Source organism: Panthera tigris, chromosome A2 (assembly GCF_018350195.1).
Source record: "Panthera tigris isolate Pti1 chromosome A2, P.tigris_Pti1_mat1.1, whole genome shotgun sequence".
NCBI lineage: Eukaryota > Metazoa > Chordata > Mammalia > Carnivora > Felidae > Panthera > Panthera tigris.
The window spans coordinates 160,062,206-160,085,411 of record NC_056661.1 but is presented as its reverse complement, the minus strand read 5'-3'; the positions used below and the strand labels follow the sequence as shown (position 1 = coordinate 160,085,411).

The window sequence follows — 23,206 nt, the reverse complement described above, 5'->3', positions numbered from 1 at the left end:
CGTACTTTTACCCTATGACCCGCATCTACGCTGCTTGCTATTCACCTAAAGGAGCCGAAGACTTACGTCCACACAAAGACCTGCACGTTTTATTCTTAACTTCCAAAAGTTGGAAGCAACGAAGACGTCCTTCACTGGATGAATGGATGAGTCACTAACGTGTGGTACATCCAGACAACGGAGTATTACTCTTTACTAAAAAGAAATGAACTATTTCTTGGGTCACGACAAGACAGAGGAATCTTAAAGGCATGTGATGAAGTCAAAGAAGCCCATCTCAAGAGGCTACACACTGTATAATTCCAACTGTAGGACATTCTGGAAAAGGCAAAACTACAGAGACAGTGAAAAGATCAGCGGTTGCCAGGGGGTTGGGGTTGGGGGAGATAGAACACAGAGGATTTCTAGGGCAGTGAAATTACCCTGCATGATACTATAATGATGGAGACAGGTCACTATTCCTTTGTCTAAAACCATACAATGTACCTCACCAAGGTAGGTGGTAGCATCAGCTACGGACTTTGAGCAATTTTGATGTGTCAATGTAGGTTATGGACCACTCTGGTGCAAGATGTTGATTAACAGGGTGAGGCTGCGTATGTGGCAGAGGTATGTGGGAAATCTCTGTGCCTTCCTCTTTGATTCTGCTGTGGACCTACAACTGCTCTTTAAAAAAAAAAAAAGGAAGTCTTTGAAAAAAAATGAGAGTAGGGGCTCATTTTTTATTTTCCTATTTCATTCATGAAATACACTTATATTTTATAATCTGGAAAGCGTGAGGAAACAAAAAGCAAATATCAAATACCGTATTTGCTTGCTTTCCTGAATTCAAAATTAGGCTACTTTGCTAAGAATTCCTGCTATTTGAGTAACGGAGGTTTCGGTAAAGAAAACGGACACTTCTTTCTGTTACTACCAAAACGGAAAACGCAGCAGTAACGAAGGGTCCTTCTCTGAAAACAGGACGTCTCTTCTAGGACCAGGCCGGGGCTGGGGGGCAGGGGCCTGGGCCTCGTTCACAGGTGAGTCCTCGGCACCGAACGCAAGGCCTCGGCGCACCGCAAGAGCTCCGGAAGATACTGGTGAGTCTGCTACTCCAAGGGTTTAAGAAGACGCCTGGATCTCCGAGGATACTTAACACGAACCGACACAAAACCCACGCAGCCCACTGGCACGCAGAACTACTACGGACATGCTGTCACCCAGCCGCGGACGGGTGCTCTCAATTCCTGCAGGCAGAGCTGGGGCTGAGAGGAGGTACGTTCACAGGATGTAGAGGCCTTAGGCACAGCTCCGACAAGAATTACTGAAACCAGCCATAAAAAATCTAACAGCGATGGCTTTAAAAAAAGTTAAGAAACAAGGCCAGGACTCACCGCTGTGGGGTGGGGTAAGCACAAAAGGATTTCAAGTTTCACAGCTTAGTTCTCTCTCAGCCTTTCCCCGCTCTCTAAAAACTCGCAGAGGTTTGAAATTAGCAGGCCCTCACACTTGTACCAAATGAATCAACAGAGCTGCCTTCTCGTGTTCAATCTTTGTCTTTCTAATTATAAATATGTGCACATGCTAATTCAATTCATTCCCCAACACACCCACACACAGGATTTTGTAATAATGAGAAATTTCAGATGTCATTAAGCACAGAATTTTCTCCTCTGAACATCTTAGGCATTAAATAATTTTTCTTCTTCAGCTTAAGTACTTGAACATTTAAACCAAGAGAGTCCTTTCAAATCCTAAAAATCCACATACTGCACTCAAAGCCCTAAGTATCATTCAATTCATAACTGAACCTCCATTCAGCCAGCACATAGACCCTTCCTACTTTCATTACCACGTGACTTCCAAGGAGGGCGACCCGAGCTTCGCCAGTGTCAAGTGCTTTAGAAAACTTGGAAACCCACAGAAGACCTGTTACTACTTAACAGGTGCTGCACAGACTGACGGGTTTGTCCACAGAAACTGGTTTCCACCGCTGAAGACTGAATTTCAGATCTCAGCTTTGGCACAACGCTCCCGCAGATTTATTCAAGGATCTCGTCTGGTGCTGCCGTGTATTTTATTTCCAAGCACTTCTGTTCGCTTTAAAACAAAGAAAAACGGCATCAGATTTAATCACGATTATCTACATGTACGCTTTTCAAGCTGAGGGCTACAATTCATTGATGTGCGGATCACGAGATCAACTTTGTAAATGGCAACCGGAACTTTTTAATAAAGTAAAATAGAAAAAAAGAGCTCACAGAACGTAACAAGAAGGTAAGGATTACTCAGTGCATCTTTTATCTCAGTTATGCCTGTGTATGTCCGGGTTTTCCCCATAAAATATATTTCCTACTGTAGAAACAATTCAAGAAGCGTGGATCGGGGGTGTCTGGGTGGCTCAGTCGGTTGAGCGTCCGACTTCGGCTCAGGTCACGATCTCACGGTTCGTGGGTTCGAGCCCCGCATCGGGCTCTGTGCTGACAGCTTGGAGCCTGTTTTGGATTCTGTGTCTCCCTCTCTGCCCCTCCCCCACTCGTGCTCGGTCTCGCTCAAAAAAAAAAAAAAAAAAGCATGGATTGGGGTTACACAGGGCCATGACTTTTTCAAATACTGTAGTTAATATATAAACGTATGTAGACTTCAATTTTCTAGCTTCACGACCCAACCAGCTATGTGGGCTTGCACAAATTCCTCGCCTTCTGTGCCTATAGTTATGTGTCACGGGCAATAAACAATACTGACCTCACAGGGGTGTTGAAAGCAATAGACGAGTTACATAAATACAATGTTTAGAAGAGCACCCTGCACGTGGGAGACACTTGTTTTTATTTGTAGTAACACTTCTACAAAGGTTATCAGGTGTCCTTGAAATTCCTAACAGTGGTACTTAAATTTAAAATACAACGAAAAACTTCTCAGGGGAGAAACGTCAAAGCGAGCATGATCATATATATTTTTTTAAGTCAAAATGAGGTAAATTAATGTTGCCTGAAACGTCTTCATACCCTTGATAACCGATAATACCAAGAGCAGTACTTTCCAAAGATTCCCCTCAAAGGGTATCTGTCATCAAGAAGGTGGAAGCTTTGTATTCTGACGGACCTGGGGATCCAGTTGCTAACAGCTCAAATTTTCTTTGAAATCTCAATCTTTTTAATTTTTTCATGTTTATTTATTTTTGAGAGAGAGAGAGAGAGCGAGCGAGAGCGAGCGGGCACGAGTGGGGGAGGGGCAGAGAGAGGGGGAGACACAGAACCTGAAGAAGGCTCCAGGCTGTCAGCACAGAGCCGGACGCGGGGCTCGAACCCACCAACCGTGAGATCATGCCGGGGGCCGAAGTTAGACACTTAACCGACTGAGCCACCCAGGTGCCCTGCAATCGACCTCCTCCTTCTCTCTTAAAACTCACCCGAATCTTTCATTCTACCACCAAATATGGTCAACAGGATGCTTTAAAATGCCAGCTTAAAGAACGCTTCTTACCTATCTTACCAGTTAACGGGTGCGTTGCTGTCCTATTGAAGCCACGAAGGCTGGAAAACCCACAACCGAAGAGTTTTCAGTGCTCAACGGCACCCAAGAGATTCCTCTTCCGTGCTGGCGCCGCAGCAATTTCGGGACCCAGGCTAACGGATACACACAGCGAGTCACGGGGGCCCTGGAGGTGAGCGGGATGCTGGCGGTCCAGGAAACATCCTAAGGCCACAGGGCCGTGCGTGTGCAGACACGCGCCCTTGGCTGGCGAGGCACCATCACGGGGCCGCGTGCAGGGGGCCGGTCTCTCCCTCCCTGGGGAGGTTCATACACGGGGGCCGCTTCACTGAGAGGTGCTTATTTTACCACAACTGCCTGTCGCCTTTCGTTTAAATGAAGTCTCAACTCCTAGTTCCCACGGTGGCGTTCAAGTACTCGCCCAATTTTCTGCACGCGGGGCGAACGGTTTCCCTCTCGTGGGTCAGTGCTAAGTCCTTAACCGGCATCGGCCACGAGGCAGGCTGCCAAAGCTGCCGCATCGCCAGGCGAACAAGACCGTCACCTAGTCCGGGTTTTCTCAAGCCTTTTCATTGCTTCACTCGCCGCGGCTACTCAAACCATCAACCCTGAGTCAAAAATTCTGGTCAGCAACCGCCCTGAGCTAGGTGAACTTTGAAAGACACTTCTCATTTCGCTACAAATTGGTTTAAAAAGGACACACAGTCCTACCTCAACACTCTATCTGATGTAGGGTTTTTACATTTTGCTTTGAATACACTCTAAAAATGTATTCACCCTACTGAAGACACCAAGAGAAATCAAGAATCACCTTCCTTTAGCTGAAATGTTTCTGGTGCGTGGACAATAGTCTTTATTTATTTTGAGAGAACGACAGAGAAAAAAGAGAGAGGGGGGGGGGACTATCCCACGGGGCTGGATCCCACAACTGTGAAATCATGATCTGAGCTGAAATCAAGAGTTGGTCGCTTAACTGACTGAGCCACCCAGGCGCCCCTGGACGAGGGTCTTGATTCCCAGGGTTTCTAGGAGCTTGATTTCGCCTACTGCTCCTGTGGGCGCACCTGTCAGACCTGCACCCCCTTCTGCGTACATGTTCAGTCACTGTCCCGAAAAATACCAGCTTGTTGAGAAAGTCCTTAGTAGCTATTACAACATCAAGTACTTATGTCTTCTGACATTATAAATACTGGAGAAAAGCTATGTGAGTGATACATAATATACGTGTATCGAACCTGGGCTTTGAGTCAATCAAATGTAATTAAATTATAAATCCAGTCTCTCAATTATCTGAGTAAATCATCTGAGCTCACAGAAAACGTGCCATTTGATGATGACCTTCAGTAACAGAGGGTTTTTTTTTTTTCTTGAAGGCAGGTGAGGGTTGCTTTTTGGTGTTGTTTTTTAATCTTGCTCCCCACGAAGAGTCAGAACAACCTGCCATATGCATAACAAAGGAAAAAATGTGGTACACCCATAACATCAGCTACCCCTAAGAGGATTCTGAAACAGATTTACATTTAGTATTTTTACCTTAAAAAAAAAAGAAATGGAACCGCTCCTAATCAAGACAGTTCTAGTTGCAAAAATTTGTAGTGAATTTCTCTCAGGGCACACAACTGGTTTTTGTAGTCACTAAGATACTGGTGATTTTTAGGTTATTGTTTAGAGGCAGAATAAGAAACAGAAAAGTGGCTCTTTTGCACCTCTACGATAATTAAACCCCACACATAAATACACATAAAGAACATTCTACATATTAAGACTGTGACTGATTTAAAGTTTTTTAATGTTTTATTTTTGAGAGAGAGAGAAAGAGAGAAACACGAACGAGCGGGGAAGGGACAGAAAGAGACAGAATCTGAAGCAGGCTGCAGGCTGTGAGCTCAGCACAGAACCTGACTCAGGCTTCGAACCAGTGAACTGTGAGATCATGACCTGAGCCGAATTTGGATGCCTAACCAACTGAGCCACCCAGGAGCCCCATGATTTCTATCAACACACTAGTTTTGACTGGGGAAGTACTAATGTCTTTATTGTCAAACTCAAGTCTAACGTGGGAAGCCTCAAAGAAATGTCCGCCAACATTGATTTCACATAATGTACTTCATTAACTTACGTTTTTCTTTCTCAAGCAAAGCTTTCAAGCTTATGCATCAAATAGCTTATTTTGAAAACCATCAAGCCATGTTTCCAGTTGAAAATGAGTATTTTTTAAAGAACACCAAAATCACAAAATCCAGATCCCCTCATGGTTCTGTAAGGGGGGAAACACATGTGTAAAAAAGGATATTTCAGAGGGCCTGAGCTTCACAAACAACTCAATTTTCTCAGATAAAACTTACACATCAACACTTTGTAAAGAAACCAACTTATGCAAGGTATAAATGCCATAAATGTAAAACGCAGCACATTTTAGGAGCAATTTTTTCCAAACTGGACACAGAGTATGTGTTCACTTAAGTCTATACTAGGCCTTCAATACCTCAAAACCCTCTCCTCCACGTTAAAAAAAAAAAAAAATCCTTTTTTAAATGTGAAACTGCAGTTCCATTCATTGCTGCCAACACAGTCATCCGAATGTTTTAAAATTGCTTTTCACTACAGCTGTGACGGGAATCTACTGTCCTACGAACAAACACGCACACTCACCTGATACATCTACCAACAAAGCAACAGGTCGGAGGTTTACCTTACACCACACCCAAACGTTCACAAGGAAATTTTAGTGCACCATGGTTTGTTGGTTAACAGTCTGTGAATCCTTCAACCACAGACATTTTCTAAAAATCAGCTCATCAGAAGAAAATGTCTACATCATAGGTAAAATCTCAAAGTTAACAGAACTCCCACGAACCGGTCTGATTTACTGGAACGCCATTAAGTTGTGTTCCAGAAGCATCGGGCCGGCCGACACGCCCCTGGTGCCCGCCGTCTAGGAGCCCGTCGGGGAGCCGGGAGCGGGGAGGCGGGCGGCCTGCGGCTCTGCGCCCAGCGCGGGGCCGCAGGGTTTTTCTGAGCTTCCAGGGAGCAGGGGGGATCGCAAGCGGGAGGACGCTCGAGAACCGCAAGCAGAGCCCAATCCACGAAACCACGGGGACTCCCAGCCGCACTGGGGGCAGGCTCTCCTCGCGGGACACACGGCTGAGCCTGAACACAGGTGCGGCAGCGCGAGGAGGTCACGAAGCCGGCACTGGAACCAAAAAGGAAGGTGCGAGTACACAGCATTGTGGAGGAAGAACTGGGTAGCTGGCTCACGGAATATGGAGTCTCTGCTAGGCGGCTAGTGAGAGAGAAGTTGGGCCCGGTGCAGGGAGCGAGAGATGGGAGTCGCCTGGGGCAGGCGGGAGCGGATTAAGGGCCGGGCAGCCGGACCGAAAGCCCTGAGGACGTGTCGGGAGGTCAGTGTGGATGGAGCTCCGCAGGAGCCAGTGAGCCAACGGTCAGAAGCATCACAACTACCTCCGCGGAAGCAAAACCGGGAAGCCCCACAGCAAAATAAACTGGAACAGAGAATCAAGTCAGGAGAGAGCTCCTGAACGTCCACTAAAAGAAAAGATACAACTAGAAGAGCAACATATTCTCCGCAGAAGCTAATGTCAAGAGATCTTTCAAGCAAAAAAAAAAAAAAAAAAAGGGGGGGGTGAACTGGCTGAAAACTTTGGGAATCACTGCCTGTTAAATTCCCTCCTTGAAAAAGGCCAAAATGCTCCAGAAAACAGACCTGGTTATGCTTCCCAAACTAATCCGGCCTAACACCTCCTGAGAACACTGTTCACACTCTGGAAACCACCGAGCTCGAAATGCAGGAGAACCCATGGGAGAGAGCAGGGAAGAATCCTGCCGTAAAGGGCCGTAAAGGGACACCACTTCTGATTTTCAACGGACTGAAATTTCCAGTCCAGGCAGTTTCAAGTTATAAAGAAAAAAATGTTTGACCTATCTTTGTAGTGAATGCCATAAACCAGTATTTTCCAGGTTTAAAAAGTACTTTTAGCAGGACCCCACCAAGAAAACGTCGGGTGACGCACGCTTTGACTGTGTTGGTGTTCCTCAGCACTGACTATAAATTAATGCTAATCCATGTGCTTAAAAAAATTGTTTTAAGATACTTCCTGTAAGAGCATTTAGGATTCAGACACGGAATAAAGTGAAGCAGAAATCACTTCTAGACAACTCTACACCTAACCGTATTCGTCAGGATCCCAGGCTCTGCGGCACCTCGCGCACAGTGCTCCCAAGAACACAAGTGCCTCCAGACTCCATTATCGGTGCTTGCCAAAGACACGACAAAAATGAACACGTCGATTTACTGAGATCACTTGCTACTTCAAGGCATGTTGTCACCTATGAGTCTAAAATCAATGTGTTCTACAAAACAAAACACATTCTTTAATATGGTAGAAGGGTTTTCTTCCCTCAAAGGCTGTATTAAGGGTCCACCTTATACGGACACAGACATACACACCCTGGAAGACATATATCCCCTGGAAGATCTAGATCTCCCTGTGACAAGAGCAACATATACTAACATGTCAAAGGTCCCTGAGTGTGCAACCAAGTATTTCCTAAATTTATTTATTCACAGATCTTCTCTCTCACCCCCGTCACTTACATGTCACAGAACACAGATGGACAAATACGGCTCCAAATGAAAACAGTGAAAATGCAGTAAACGTGTAAAGCGGAACACCTTCGTGATAAAAGTGACGCCCCAAAACCCCACAAAAGCAAATGAAGCTTCACAATATCAAGCTGATTGTATGACATGCCTCACCAGAGGAATGCCCCAGCTCACCTACAGACATCAAAAAACAACCCGTACGCGGCAAAGTCACCAACACACAGAACATTTACAAAGTACCACTGAAGGGAAGACTGGGCAAATTGCTCAACAGGCTGAGTATCTACCGCCATCACTAAGCCTCCCCCCGACCCCGCCTTTGTGTCTTTTGAGGCCCCTGTTGGTGCTCTTTCTTCACTGTGTCAAATAGGAGACGCTGACCGGGGGAGTCTCTGAACCCGGGTAAAATGTCCCGGCACTGCGTCCAAGTTCACCATCAACCAGGAAGGTGGAGGAGAGGCTTCCGTCCCAAGTGAGGCATTTCCAAGGAGCAGAAAGCCAAGGGAGAGCAGCTCCAAAGTCACCCACGAGGGTCCAGCCTGGTCTCTGGCGCTGAGTAAATGCTGAGTAAAAAGTGGTGTTACTACACCTAAGATGAACCCACAAGGAAACCTCCTGGATTTTGAATGTTTCACATGGTGGAAGTCAGAAAACACCACTCTGGGACTTCCTCTTCTCCACCCTCCCGCAGGTGGTGAAGCACTCGACTTCTCTCCGGTCCGGCACAACTGGACTCTGGGCCGGAAGGAAGGCAGGCCTCCTTCCATCCAGCAGGGAGGGAGGTTTGGGCTCCGGCCTTTCCCCCATGTCCTGACTTCCGGCTGGTTCTCGGGCACACTTAACTACTTCAGTCACGACACGGTTAACTAACACCTACATAGTAAAGGCATTTGAGTGCTGGCATTTGGTGCCATGTTTCTTCTATGTACCTCTTTTCTCCTAAATCCAACTGCATTCCTCATTTGTGTCATTTAGAATACACACTCAATTTAAAACTGCACCCAATACTAGGAGTTATGAAGTCAGCAAAAAAGGATAGGAAGCTCACAGCATCACCAAGAAAAGGAAGCTTCCACACCGAAGACAACCGGTCAGTAACGAATCCAGTGTGAGAATTTACTAAAATCTCAAAATTATGAGTTTCACGAGATTAAGGTGGTTTCAGGGAGAGCATGAACCGTGAGGGGACCTGAAGTAGCTGAAGGATGAAGGTGTGGGGGAAAGAACGGGAAATCGGGCAGCCCTCCCCGCACACACTGAACCGTCAGTGACAGCACGCCGGCGCGCAAAGCCAACACCAAGGCCATTTCCACGCAAAACCAAGCAGAACCGCCTCGCTCCAAGGAGACCCACCAGCTCCACTGTTCTTTCTGTGGTCGTTTTTACAAATTAATCCACCGTATTATACATACACGTGCACTGTAGAAAACGGGAGGAAAAAATGAAAACCAGAAAAACTAAACTAAAAATAGCCCATAAATCCACTGCTCAGAGATCACCACTATGACTTTTTGGTTTGTCATCTTTTTATTTAAGGTATGTACTCACATACCACAACCCTAAAATTTTAGACATTACAAATGGTTTTTTTTTTTTTTATTTTTTTTTTTTTTAACGTTTACTTATTTTTGAGACAGAGAGAGACAGAGCATGAACGGGGGAGGGTCAGAGAGAGAGGGAGACACAGAATCCGAAACAGGCTCCAGGCTCTGAGCTGTCAGCACAGAGCCCGACGCGGGGCTCGAACTCCCGGACCGCGAGATCATGACCTGGGCCGAAGTCGGATGCTTAACCGACTGAGCCACTCAGGCGCTCCTACAAATGGTTTTATAGCATGTTTCTGTCACTTGATGCTCAGGGAATAATCATTAATACAGAATTACAGAAATGCAAAGTTATCTAAAAATGATGAAATAATTGTCCTTAAAAGCAAAACACTGACAACAAACGCTCAAATGAGGGTGTTAAATAAGTGTCCTCATGAGAGCATCAATCTATTCATCATTTCCGCTCTTAAATTTTAGAGTGAGTGATTTCAAAGGGCACACATAGTTTGTAAGCTTGTGTCAACAGATTTCTCTCGGAAAAGTCATACTAAATTACTCTTTCTAGTAACGCACGAGTGGGCTTGTTTCTCCATATCCTCACCTGAAGCGGTTTATGTTTTCTTCTATGCCAAAATTTTTAAGAACAGGATCTCCCTGATTGGCATTTCTAGGAGTACTGCTGGTGGAGCTGAAACTTCCGTGTTTCCTGCCCCTTCTTTTAGAAAGTACTAGTTTGCGCGTTTTTTTTTTTTCCCCATGGCAGAGGAAGGTGCCTTCTATATCCTATTGGTTTACAAGTCCTCTTTCTGTAAGGAAAGTTAAATTGCTTGTAAGTTTATAATATCTCTGTTTGCCATTTGTCCTTCTGTTTCTGGCATTTTAACATCCAGAAACTTAATTATTCTGATTTTTTCCTTTACAGGAATTGTTTTCCCTTACAGTTCCTACTTTCGGTAGTGTGCTGGGAGAGGCTTTCGCCATCTTAAGATCATTTGGTTTCTTAAAAAATTTTTCTATCTATTGTTTCTTAAAACGTTTTTTGGGAAGCCATTAAAAAGCACACGAGTTCACCACCCTAGAATTACAACCAGTTTGCAATTTTCACCAGCGCCTACACACTTCATGCACACAAGATTTTAAATGGCTGCACACACTCATTCTAGGTCTTCCAAAATACTTTCTGACACAGGCCTTTTTAAAAATCACAACTTGTTAGATCTGAACAGTCTTCAAATGGTTTTTATACGTTTTTGCAAGGCCAATGAATCACATCCAATTTAACAGTCCTGAAGTTCCAGAACTGTTCATTTCTTTCTTTTTATTTTTTTGAGAGACGGTGTGCAAAAGGGGAAGGGGCAGAGAGAGGGAGATCGAGGATCTGAAGCAGGCTCTGTGCTGATAGCAGAGAGCCCGATTTGGGCTTGAACTTGGCATGAGTTCATGACCTGACCGAAGTCAGACGCTTGACCAACTGGGCCACCCAGGTGCCCCCTGAACCTTTCACTTCTATCCCATTAGTGCCTAATGACTCTCCTTCTGTGCCCACCAGTTGCTGAAAGACCAAGAAAAATAAGCATTCTTGGCGGTCAAGCAGAGTGCTGCACAATGAATTCGGCTGTCGTGATGGGTTATCAATCTTTAAAGCACTTCCATTCTGATCTCTTCTCCTCTTTCATAGAAAACACTCAGGAAGCAGCTGTCTGCAGTCCTGAGCTCCGGAGTCTCTCCGCCTCGTCCTAGGCTGATTCACCACCTACTAGGTCTGACCTTCCGTACTCAGAGCCTCAGTTTCTTTAGCTCTATGCTGTAAGGTAGATTAGGCAGCGGTACCCACACTTTATGAAGTCTGGTAAAAATTCCAGGTGGGAGTCTGTTCTTAAACACAGTAGGAGTTAAATGAATGTAGACACAGGCAGGGTGCTAGGTGCAGGGGACAGATGGATGGCATATGTTCCCAGCCCTGACGGAGGTCCATCTAGGGGGAGAAACCACCCAGTCCAATCAGAGGGTAAATTGCTGGGACAGGGACCCAGGCCAGGCCTCATGGGATGGCAAAGGGGGGGGGGGGGGAGGAGGAGCGCGGGGGGACTCCTAGCCCTGGATGGGATGGGACAAGAGGTCAGGGCCTAAGTGGAACCATTTTGAAGCAGCAAGAGTCCGTCAGGTGGCAGAGGGGAAGCTCGAGCAAAAGCAGGGGACAAAAGCCCAGCACGGGGAAACAGCCATAGTGTTGCTGGAGCAGGGAGTGGAAGCCAGTGAGGGGACTCTGCTTACTTGATCCAAGTTGCCCAAAGGAAAAAATTTAAATGACTATCAAACTGAGGTTTCACAAGTCTGTTTTTCACACATGAGTAAGATTATGCTTTAGAGGACAGTTTTTCAAATGCTGTTAAAAGCTGTGACATTCCCATGGCATCCACACACTTTGAAGGCCTAAAGAAGTCTTAAAATAGTATCAATTAAAAACCATCTTATTTTACAAATAAGGAAATACAGGCCCAGCAAAGTTAAGCTGGAATCAGACCCCAGGTCTTCTCTACCAAGCAAAATGTTCTATGCAAAACGTCCTCGGCAAAAATAAGTGAATAAATAACATACATATGGTGGGAAAATATCTGTGTGAATAAAAAACCTTAACATCATTAGGCATCATAATTCTGTTTAAAGCATGATTGAACATACGTGTTATAAACAGGGAGCTGAAAGTCCTTATTAATAAACATAAGGGCCTTCCTTCCAAATTTCATTTACTCTTCATTTAATGTTTGCCCCTCAGTTTTGAAAAACAAATGACCACTTTACTGACAAAGTACCAGGTATCAGTAAAAAGAGCAAGGTGAACCCAGAATTGGCCCTTAAAAATGGGACACTCTTTTCTCTAGGTACATCTCAATGAGAAGTTCGAAATAAGCCAATGCTCCCCTGAAGACCTCATATTCCAGATTGACTCTACTGCTGAAGATAGAAGGCCGGGGGCTTTGGGAACTATGTGGGGCTGAAACAGCAAAGAAGAAAAACACAGATACATTCCTAAGTTTCTGGGGGCCCTGATTTTTAACTTGAAGAATGGCAAGTAACAGCCCCTCAATTTAAAGTACCTTCATTTTGGGGCACCTGGGTGGCTCAGTCGGTTGAGCATCTGACTTAGGCTTAGGTCATGATCTTGTGGTTTGTGAGGTGGGGGGGGGGGGGGGGGGGCGCTTCGGATTCTGTGTCTCCCTCTCTCTGCCCCTCCCTTCCTCACCCTCTGTCTCAGTCTCTCAAAAATGAATATAAAAAAATTTCAAGTACCTTCATTTTAATTTTCGATGCTGAAAGAAAGGCCCCCTGTGCCTCCTGGGGATACTAGGAGGGAGTTTCTTAAAACAGAAAACAAAAACCAAAAAAACAAACAAAAAAGGGCCTCAAGGAAAGAATAGCCTTTCGGAGAGGTGAGGTCACATCAGACTCCAGTACCTCCGCTGGGCGCACCTCAGCTCTTCAACAGGGAAGGGCCTCAGCTCCCAAGGGATTTCATTTCAAAGGCAAGGCTGCAAATACTTAACCTGGCGGAAAATACTTCAATCTTGTTGCAATCGATCAATTGATAAATAAATAAAAAGTTTTTTTAAAAACTGTAAAGCTGCACCTTAAAACTAGTTCTGAAGGGGAGAAAAATGCTAATTAAAGTTTTGCCACTTGTTTTCTTAACACTTTCCTGGATTTCCACAAAGAAAACCCGGGCATTCTTCCTTTGGGGCACTGTATTCGATCCTGGGGCTAACAGCAATTGTAATGAAATTTGCATTCCTACCAGCACAAGCGCAGTGCTTTCTGCAGCCCCCATCAGAAGTGGCCACAGCCCGGGGATCAGAACTGTTTGGGATTTATTGATTCAAAAAACAACCGAAGTATCCACGGCAGAGGTCTATCCTATTGTGGGGGTGCACAAATAAGGCATATCCCTTGCCTTCAAGGACTTCATAGTCTGAAAAGTGTGAAGGCTGTAATGACAATCAACACTAAGTTACTTACCTCGTGGATACTCAGCAAGACGCAAAGGAGTCTTAGGGGCTGTAAGGTGGAAGGAAACTGCAGAATCAGCTGAGGCATTCGTGGGTCCCTTCGGCCTCCTGATGTGGTCTCCCAGACATTAGGACTGGGAGACACTGCTGCAAAGAGCTGAGCATGGCTCGGAGGGGAGGCATGAGAAATTGAAATACTAGGCTAACTACCGTGTTTTTCTTTTCTGGCAAAATTGCTTTTAAAAGATGGCGCCAACCACGGAAAAAAAAGCTTAATATTTTCAGAGAGTAATTCAGCCACCCGTCTCAAACTTAATGAGCACTCTCCAGAAACCCCCCCAAATGGGCATCCTAGGGTTAAAGTTTGTGTGCTTTGGAATTGGAAATGCGATTCCTCTTACCAGGGAAAGCAACAAACAGCATGCCAAGTAAAAAAATAAAAAAAAAAAAAAAAAACCAAAAAATTCTAATATCCAAGAACCTTTTTAAACAAAGAAAATCTCCTATCCGACCCCCAAATTCCCTGACAAAACTGGTTTTGCTTTTCAAACATTTCCTAGTTTGCTACACAAGCCATAATAAATTCTCCAGGATCTCAGAAAATCAGGTAGGCAAGGTGGCCACAAGACGAGGTTTTAAACTTAAAACTGCACACAGTTTAGGTCCTAAAAACTCAGGGCTTAAAGTTAAAAAAGTGAATTTAGTTCCCCTTCTGCCACTCGGAATAAGAGCATTTCAAAAACAGCGTGACCATTTTACTCCACTCCTAACTTTGTTTTAATGCCACTTCGGGGAAGGGCAACTACACACAGCACATAAATAACTTGAGTTAAGTTAACTGCAATTCCGTATTTGCACACTTACCACTAACGCCAGCTACGAACTAAAAGCAACAACAGCGATCCAATCGGAAAAGAGAATCCCGGTTTTGGCAAAGAGCTCGCTAAAGAGAGAAAACCCTTAACTTTGGGGATCGGTCTCAAGGAATGTTCCTAAAGCAACTCCCTCTCTCTCAGCCGTTCCGTCCAGGGACCCCAACGCGGCACAGGTGGCGGAACCAGGCGGCCGGCGACCCCGCCCCACGCCGGCGCCCCGGGTTACCTGCGGGGTCAGCGCGCGCTCCCGCCGGGCGCAGGGCCGGGGGCGCGCCGAGGCCCGGCCCGACTCGCGGGCACCGGGGCGGAGTGGGGGGGGGGGGGGAACCTCCTTCTCATTCGGCCGCCGCACTCACATCCCTGCGCCCCTCTCCGGTCCGCTCCCCCGAGAGAACGGGGCAAAGGGGCGACTGTGACCCAATAATAGCGTCCTGCACAGTCGCAACAATGCAGGCGGGGACCCCGAGAGCCTGCGGGCGGGGAACCGGAAAGCACAGCCCGGCTCCGCGGCTCCTCCTGCGCGCGAGCCCAGTACTTTCCTGAGAGCACGAGTCGGGGGGAAAAGCGCCGCACGGGGGACTAGCGGTCCCGAGGGGGTGGGGGGGGGGAGGAGGGGCACCAGCCCGGGCGCCCCGCGGGGTCGCCGTACGAAAGGGGCCGAGGGGGGGGCGAGGCGCGCACGCCCGGGCTGCCCCGAGCCGTTCGCTCGCCCGCCCAGCCCCGCAGCCCAAGGCCGGTCGCGGCCAGGAGAGAGGCCGGCGCCACCAGGCCGCCGCCTCGGGCGCGATGAATCGGGCTTTTTTTTTTTTTTTTTTTTTCCCTCCCCCCCCCCCTCCCCTCCAGTGCGTAGTCCAGGCCTGGTCGCTCGGAGCCCTCGTCCGGGGCCGCGGCCCGGCCAGGCCCGAGCCGGCCGGGGTGACTCAGGGCCGGGCCCCGCTCGCTTCCCCTCCCGCCCCAGCGTCCTCCGCCCACGAGTCCCCGGCCCCGGCCGCCATTCCGCCCCGCTGCGGCGCGGCTCGGCTCGGCGGCTCAGGGCCTCGCCGGGCGCCTGGGCTCGGCCGCCGCGGCCCCAGTCACTGCGACACCGCGGCTCCGGCCCGGGCCTGCGCCGCCGCCGCCGCCTCCCCTCGGCCCCGGCGCCGCCGCCACTCACCCTCATTTCCCTTGGTGCCTAAATGGCTCGGGCGACGTCTCCACCTGGTCGCTGAGCCCGGGCCCCGGTTAAATCCCCGTCCCGCCAAGGTCTGGCTGCGTCCCTCAGCCGCCGGGGCTGCCCCGCCTGGAGCTGCGTGCGACACGGCTCCCGCCTCCTCCTCCTCCTCCTCCTCCTCCTCCCCTGCCCGCCCGCCGGCCCTCCTCCCGCCGCCGCCGCCGCCGCCGCCGCCTGCACCACGCAACCTCCGCCCTCTCGCCTTTCGTCCTCGGCTCCCCGCCCTCCCGGCCTCACCGGCTCCGGCTACCGTGGGGGAGAAGCTGGTGGGGGAGGGCCGGAACGCACCGCCATCGGCGTCCGGGGCGGGGGAGCCGGGAAACCGTCGCCGCCATCTCCCCACAAGCCCGAGGCGCGGGAGGGGCCCGGAAACCTCCCGCCCGGCGCGGCCACTGCCCCGGGGTCGCCCCCCGCGCCGGCCGGGGCCCCGCGAGCGGGAGCGTGTTTCTACCTGAAAGCCCGCGGCCCCTTCCCCTGGGCGCCCGCGCCCTCCCCGGCCCCGGCGCACCGGCTCCTCCTCCGGGTTTTAGAGCCTCCCTCGCCCTCGGGAGCCTCTGAGGACCCGGCTTCCCGCCACTTCGGACCTCGCGAGGAGGGGGTCACCTTTTTTAGGTTGGGGGCACCGGAGCAACCGCCCCAGGACACCCTGGAAGAGAGGGTCTTGCACCTCCGCCCGCCCCTCCGCTGTGCGCGCACACACCACACAACGCCCCGAACCAGCATGGAAACACCACCGCCACGACACCCGGTTAAGAAGACGCACCCCCCACCCCCACCCCCGCAACATCCCCGACGGGCCGTCGAGCAAGTCCGGGCCGGGCAAGAGGCCCCGAAAACCGGGCACCGGCTTCAGAGAAACGTGTCGTGGGTTCTCGAGCCCCTCTGCCCCCGCAGGCCGTGGCCCGCAGCGCCTGAAAGCCTGCGCTTCTCTGTGTGTGCGTCTCTCTTTAAAACCGTTTCTAAAGGAAAAGCTAGCGAGGCTCCCCTAGGTCAACTCTTTGACCAAGTCTCTCTTGGCAAACGACCGAGAATCACCTTATCATTAATCTGGGTGGGGGGCCAGTCAAGAACAGAATAAGGATTGACAGGTGGGGATGGGGTGAGGCGACTAAAAAAATACTGTTTTCAGGTGTAACCCGGAGTCGTTAATGGCATTCGGTCGGGATTAACTGTCACTTGGGTACCTGAAACACGCTAAACGCTAATTTTTGGAGCACCAAGAGCCCCTGGGCTTCCTCTGCTGAGAGAGGGTGGAGAGAGCATGGACTTGGGCTCAGTGAGGGGCTCCTGCTTCAATATCACGGTTCCCAACATGCCAGAGAGCTGGCTGATTCCATGACCAGGAAAGGATTTCCAATGATCCCAGCTGGGTGAAAGATGCGGGCGCATGTCACTTCCCGTTTTGCTTCAAACCAAAACAGGACGGAGATTCTAGGACCCCCTTGGGGTCGAAATCCTAGGCCCCGAGCAAAAGCTGCCCCTCAGAGTCCACAGTTTGTCCTGAGTAACATGGGTTTTTCTTAGAAGTATCCCACTGGTAACGCGTGGCTCCCTCTATTCGAAATGTGGTCTTTTGTCAACATCTAAGTACCTTCAGAAGTACCGCATCTGTAGGGGCGCCTGGGTGGCTCAGTTGGTTAAGTGTGCCACTTCCGTTCAGGTCATGATCTCCCGGTTTGTGGGTTCAAGCCCCGCATTGGGCTCTGCTCTCTCAGGGCAGCACCAGCTTGGGATTCACCGTCTCCCTCTCTCTGCCCCTCCCCCCACTTGCACTCTCTCTCTCAAAATAAATAAGCATTAAAAAATAATAAAATAAATAGATTACCCCGTCAAAAGAACACTTCGATGTATTTAACAACTTTTTATGGGCCTGCCATAAGATGGACGCTAAAACTGGGAGGCTTGACCCTGCGGAGGATGGTTTCCACTATACCTATATGGCTTCTTTGATATCATCATTTCTTCCCCTTACTGGAGCCTGTGCTTTCCTCCGACAACGGTCTATCTCATTTCCATCTTCCTAACCTGTGTTCTTCAATGTTAGCATTCAGCATGTTCTCCTTGTCTTTGACCTCCCACCGCTAATATACCGGCCAACTCTCCCTTTACTGTTTGTTTTTCCCATTTTCTACTTTTCTTTGGTGGAAGTATTTCATCCACCTACACCACCCTCTCTACTTCTCCCTGCCTCGGTGCCTGGTGGTTAACTGGCTTGTATCGTTTACTTGCCACCCACCTGCGCTATCATTCTTAGCCGGTTAAACTATTCCATTGGCTTTTATAGCCACTTTACGACCAGGCTGCGTCTACACATCTACTTGAGGCGGGTAACCTTGACTTATACCTAATAGATCAAGGGCGTCTACTCTCTTTCCACTCCCAAAAATCCTTCCTCCAACTTTCTCCCCCATCTCAGCAAAATTGATGGCCGCCTTTCAGATGACACAAAGTTTGGAGGGATGATTACCTGGCTAGATGTCAGAATCAAACCTCAAAATAGTCTCGGACTAGAACATTAGGTATAAACCAGTGAAATAAAATAGAACTTTACAAATCTAAAGCCATATGATGAAGTTCAAAAAGCCCAAGTTTTCGATTCAGGCAGACCCTGATTTATACCCAAACGACTCTCTTTTCCTCTAGTTAAGCCAACTGTTAAATGGGGATAGAAATACTTACCTCCTAAGGTTGTTGTGAAGGGTAATGCGTTTATAATTCCTGCATAATTCTTGAAACACCAAGTATTGGTTCCCTTTCTTTCCTTGTCTTCCATAAAATGTCTTCCATTTTCTAAGTCACGGGGACCTGAAAACTCAAAATTCTGACCTGTCACCATCCCGGACACCATCCTAGAGAAATCTTTTGTCTGTTTTCGCTCAGTCTGTGAGAGCAGGAATTATCATAATCATACCCATCTTCCAGCGAAGAAACCCAGGACTTAGAAAGTAGGCAATTTGCTCCAAATCACTCAGCTTGGTCAATGGCATAACCCGATCCAGTGACTCCCCGGTCCATGTGTATCCACTCTTTCTCTAAGATATTTTCCCACGCTAGAATGTCCTTCAACATCGTTTTCCTGGTTCTGATCTCTTCTCTCTCCTTCCAGCCTGCGCAGTGACTGGCTGCAGATTGTTCTTTCCCGGCTGATAGCTTTGCCCTCGTATTTTGTCCTTTCAAACTTTTTAATACACACCCTTGCCGCCCTCCGTTGTTCATAGGGTTACTCTGACCTGGCACTTAAGGTTCACCAGAATCTTGTCCTAACTTACTTTTCCAAATGTATTTCCAGCCACCTCCCAAAAGGAAGTCCTAACTTCATCCAGTCTTGTTGGGCCTATTTGTTGGCCCATAAATACCAGCCTTAAAGCACTACTTCTGAGGGCTTGCTTCCTCCTTGAACAGAAAAATTTCCCTCTTCCTTTCATACGTTTGCAAACCCTGCTCCCATTTTTGAGCTCACATCCCCTTCTAGGAACCCTACTTTGCACCTTCTACCCAGGCTTTTGTGATCTCTTCCTAATGGCCAACTTCTCACAAGTGCCTTTAAACTAGATGGTCTGTGCCTTGGGTCATGCAGTATTTCTTAAAGTTCACCAGGCCCCTCAGCATTGTCCCTAAAGAACACTGAAGAATATTCAAACATATATGTTTACTGATCCAATGAAAGGGTACCGCACCACTGGACTAGCCATATGAGCTATTCTTTCCTTTTTTTTTTTTTAACATTTTATTTATTTTTGAGACAGAGAGAGACAGAGCGTGAACGGGGGAGGGGCAGAGAGAGAGGGAGACACAGAATCGGAAGCAGGCTCCAGGCTCTGAGCCATCAGCCCAGAGCCCGACGTGGGGCTCGAACTCACGGACCGTGAGATCGTGACCTGAGCCGAAGTTGGATGCCCAACCGACTGAGCCACCCAGGCGCCCCGAGCTATTATTTCTAAGACATGCGTAAGGAATTAGCCATCCAGTGCAAAGTAAGTTCACTTAATGGGATGGTTCCCCAAACTGCCTTTGCTTCAGAATCACCTGGGGACTTGAATACTGATTTTAGGGCTCCTTCCAGATCGACTGAGTCCAAATTGGGTGGGCAGGGGCAGGGAGGGAATTTGAAACTGCCAGAGTTTGTTTACATCCTGGCTTTACTACTTATGATGTGGGTGACTTTGAGCAGGTTACTTAATCTCTCTGTGCCTCAGTGTCTTCATCTATGAAAAGGCGGTGATAAATGTTCTCATAGGAGGTTGTTGTAAATTACATACTTAATAAACATAACCGATGATGCTGATGATGACGACAAAGAGAAAAAAGAAAGAATTGCCCAGAGCTAATCTGGTGACTTGAGTTTGGGAACCACTGATCTAACGTTAACGTGTCAAATTGTATGACCTTAAAACTTCTGGTATTAGCATTAGGACATATTACAATAAGTCTTATTTTGAAAGAGCGTATTTTAAGGCAGAGGAGCCAAGTAAACACTTTTCAATGAAATTCGTTTACTTAATCCAAATCATGAGATGTATATGATGTGTGATTTTTTTTTTTTTTGGAAATACCAGTTCCTCTTAGAAAAATAACTACACACTTGCTGTAACTACTATACAGCTTCAACCAGCTCAGTTTTCAAAGGAAGCAGGAAAGAGATGGAATGATATCAACATTTCTTCCACTGAGGACAAGTCATACATCCTTGAAGAAGCAGATTTTTAAATCCTCTACTACTGTAATTCACGAGAAAAGATGTTAAATGTAAGTGTATATAAGTCGAGAAGCAGAAATTTACTGACCCAAGTGGCAAACTAAATAAGTCTGAATGGGAAACATCGGAGAGGTAGCCCCACCTTCTCAACTCCTGACTTATAAATGACCTATATAAACAAATACACAAAGGCCTTGTTTTTTTATTACCTGTAAGTCCACCAGAGATTTGTGGGATCCGGCTCTTAAAGACTTAAATAGCTCTAAGAGTCATTCGCACGTAAGGATTAACTACTTCAATCAGGTTGCTTTTTTTTTTTTTTCTAACACGGATCAGTCAGTAGCACCTCAAGAAGGGAAAGCTTTGGGCAAATCAGGATTCAAGAAACAATGAGCACCTTGCAGCAGGGCCGAAGGCCTTGAGGCCAGAGGTTTTGGGGAGAGGAGCTTAAGCCAAAGCACAGAAAGGGAAAACAAGATGGAAGTATTTAAAAACCGTCCAGCTTCAGATTTTGAATATTGAGAAGTCCTAGGCTGCTTACTTTGGGGACCCATAAGCCTGAAAATACCGTGGTAAGGTAGTCATGAGGTATGAAGGTCTTCGAGGTCTGACCTGGGAGACCTGCCCCCCATTGTAACATTCTGTGAGGTTGGATCACATTAAATTACAACTCATGTTCAAGTGATCTGACCTAACCTCTATGAGATAATCATTCGGAGTTCCAAAAAAATGTCCTGAATCACCTCTCCCAGGAAGCCTTCTGTGACAACCCAGGGCATTAGGTGCCTCTCTTGGGTGATTTTTTTTTTTTTTTTAATGTTTAAAAAACATTTGAGAGAAAGAGCATGTGCGAGCAGGGGAGGGGCAGGGGGAGAGGGAGACACAGAATCCAAAGCAGGCTCCAGGCTCTGAGCTGTCAGCACAGAGCCTGACGCAGGGCTTGAACTCACAAAACTGCAAGATCATGACCTGAGCCAAAGTCAGACACTTAACCGACTGAGCCCCCCAGGCGCCCCTTGTGAGATTCTTTTCCACCATACACTTAACTGTTATTAAATAATTCATCAATATTGCATTATAATTCTCTCCTCCTCTATCTCCAGCTCCCTCCCAGGCTGTGAGCTCCTTGAATTCAGAGACTGTGTGTTTTTATTACCACATCTACAATACTTAGCCTAGTGCCTGGCACATGGTATACAGAAAGAATGATAGGAGCCTAACTCATGGATTAGTTAGGATAGTTTGTACTCTGAAACCCAATCATGCCCCTTTCCTGATCAAAGAAATAATTCTCTGTTTCCTGCTAAAAGAATGACACGCACCTCATTCCTAACCTTAAAACACCCTCTACACTTTGGCTTCCATGGATCTATCCGCACCTGTCCTTTCCGTTTTCTTAGGCATACTGAGCTGAATCCAGCCTGGGCTCCTGCAAATGTCCAAATAGGCTCCGGGCGTTTCTTCATGCAACTACGCTTTCCCTTTTGATTGCTTTTCCCTGGTCACTGCTTACCCAAATACCTTACCCACGGCTCACCCTCCAGCCTTACCTTGAGCACAACCCACCCACACTGCTAAGGGCAACCTTCTTTACTCAAAGTCCATTGATTTAAGTGTTCATTGCATCCAAAAAATATTCTCACAGAAATATCCCAAATAACGTTTGCCTAAATATCAGGGTGCTATGGCCCAGCCAAGTTGACACGTGAAAGTAACGTTTGTAAGCACTGAGCAGGGTATCCTGCACAGAGCAAATAGCCATTTTTATATCTTTAGAAAATAGCTTAGACTCATCGCCTCTAGTTGCTTACTTCTGGGCACTCCTCAAGGCGACTTTTACCCACCGATTTATTCTACCCACCTAGTTAGTTCAACAGTTTCTCTTCTGCATTTGTTCCTTGAATTGCCTGCCCTCCCCTCTTGAAACTAGTCATTCTTTGGCTCCCAAGCCCCTATAGTCTCATGGTAACTTTCTTCATCCGGCTTCTTCCACTCGCCCCTTGACCGTGAGTTCCTGAAGGTTTTATTCCTTGTGATCTTTTCTTGCTACCTGCTCTCTTTGTGCAGTCTTGTCATTCCCAGGGCGTCAGTGGTCAACTGTATCAAATTATCACCTCCAACTCAATCCAGGGATACACCGAGGTTTATGAGACTTGATGTTTATGCAATTTGGTGGTGGGGGGGGAGGGCGTTCTTTTACAAAATTTCTGTACTAAGATGGCTAGCAGTAACTTAACTAGACACTGAAGCCGTCCAGATGTAGCCCATTAATCCCCAACTACGGGTGTTCTTGACTCGGCATCCTCCTAAACAGGTTCGCCCCATGCCTGGGGCACTCCTGTGCCCTTGGATCTGACGGGAAGGTCAGTGGGAAGGAGGAGGGGTGGAAGGAGGTAACAGTCACGGTTTGGATCAATGTCAGCTCCAACCACCTACCTCTGAAAGGCTCCCAAACACACCTGACCCCACGAATAATAAAGAGGTGGGGTCTTTATAAAGAGGCCAGGGGCCTGAAGGGTTCACGTATGGGAGAAGCCCCGAAGCTAAAACTTCACGACCTTCAGGAATGTCCACCTCCGCCTCTGTGTTCAGCCTCGACGTCCCCCGCACTCCAAGTCGGTTATTTCACCTGTGAGCAGACGCCTCTACTCGAATGTCCCTCCTGTGTGAAATCATTTGGCCTCGGACAAAGCCACCCTTTCTTCTTTCTTCTCCCCCTGACCCATCCTGTGTCTTCCGTGTTTCCCATCTCTGGAACTGAAAGCGCCACTCA

At 47.8% G+C, this 23,206-nt stretch overlaps 2 protein-coding genes across 6 annotated transcripts in view; one reads left to right on the top strand and one right to left on the bottom strand.

Annotated features, from left to right (window-relative positions):
• Positions 1-16,068, bottom strand: part of CUL1 (cullin 1) — a 104,657-nt gene extending 88,589 nt beyond the window's left edge. The window contains exons 1-2 of one of the 5 annotated variants that reach the window (XM_042974589.1): positions 14,517-14,679; positions 13,663-13,701 (exon numbers count right to left, since the gene is read on the bottom strand). The gene's annotated coding sequence lies outside the window, so the exon portion shown is untranslated. Of the gene's footprint in view, positions 1-1,834; positions 1,891-13,662; positions 13,702-14,516; positions 14,680-15,680; positions 15,818-15,974 lie in introns of those variants that run through there. The other 4 variants (XM_042974601.1, XM_042974575.1, XM_042974582.1 and 1 more) reach the window with 4 other exon arrangements.
• LOC122236349 (basic proline-rich protein-like) lies at positions 6,801-20,570 on the top strand. The gene is made up of 4 exons (XM_042977226.1): positions 6,801-6,908; positions 15,486-15,694; positions 15,789-16,672; positions 20,294-20,570. Exons 1-4 carry the CDS (start codon positions 6,801-6,803, stop codon positions 20,326-20,328), a joined length of 1,236 nt encoding a protein of 411 aa, XP_042833160.1. The 3' UTR covers positions 20,329-20,570.
• Positions 20,571-23,206: the final 2,636 nt, after the last annotated feature.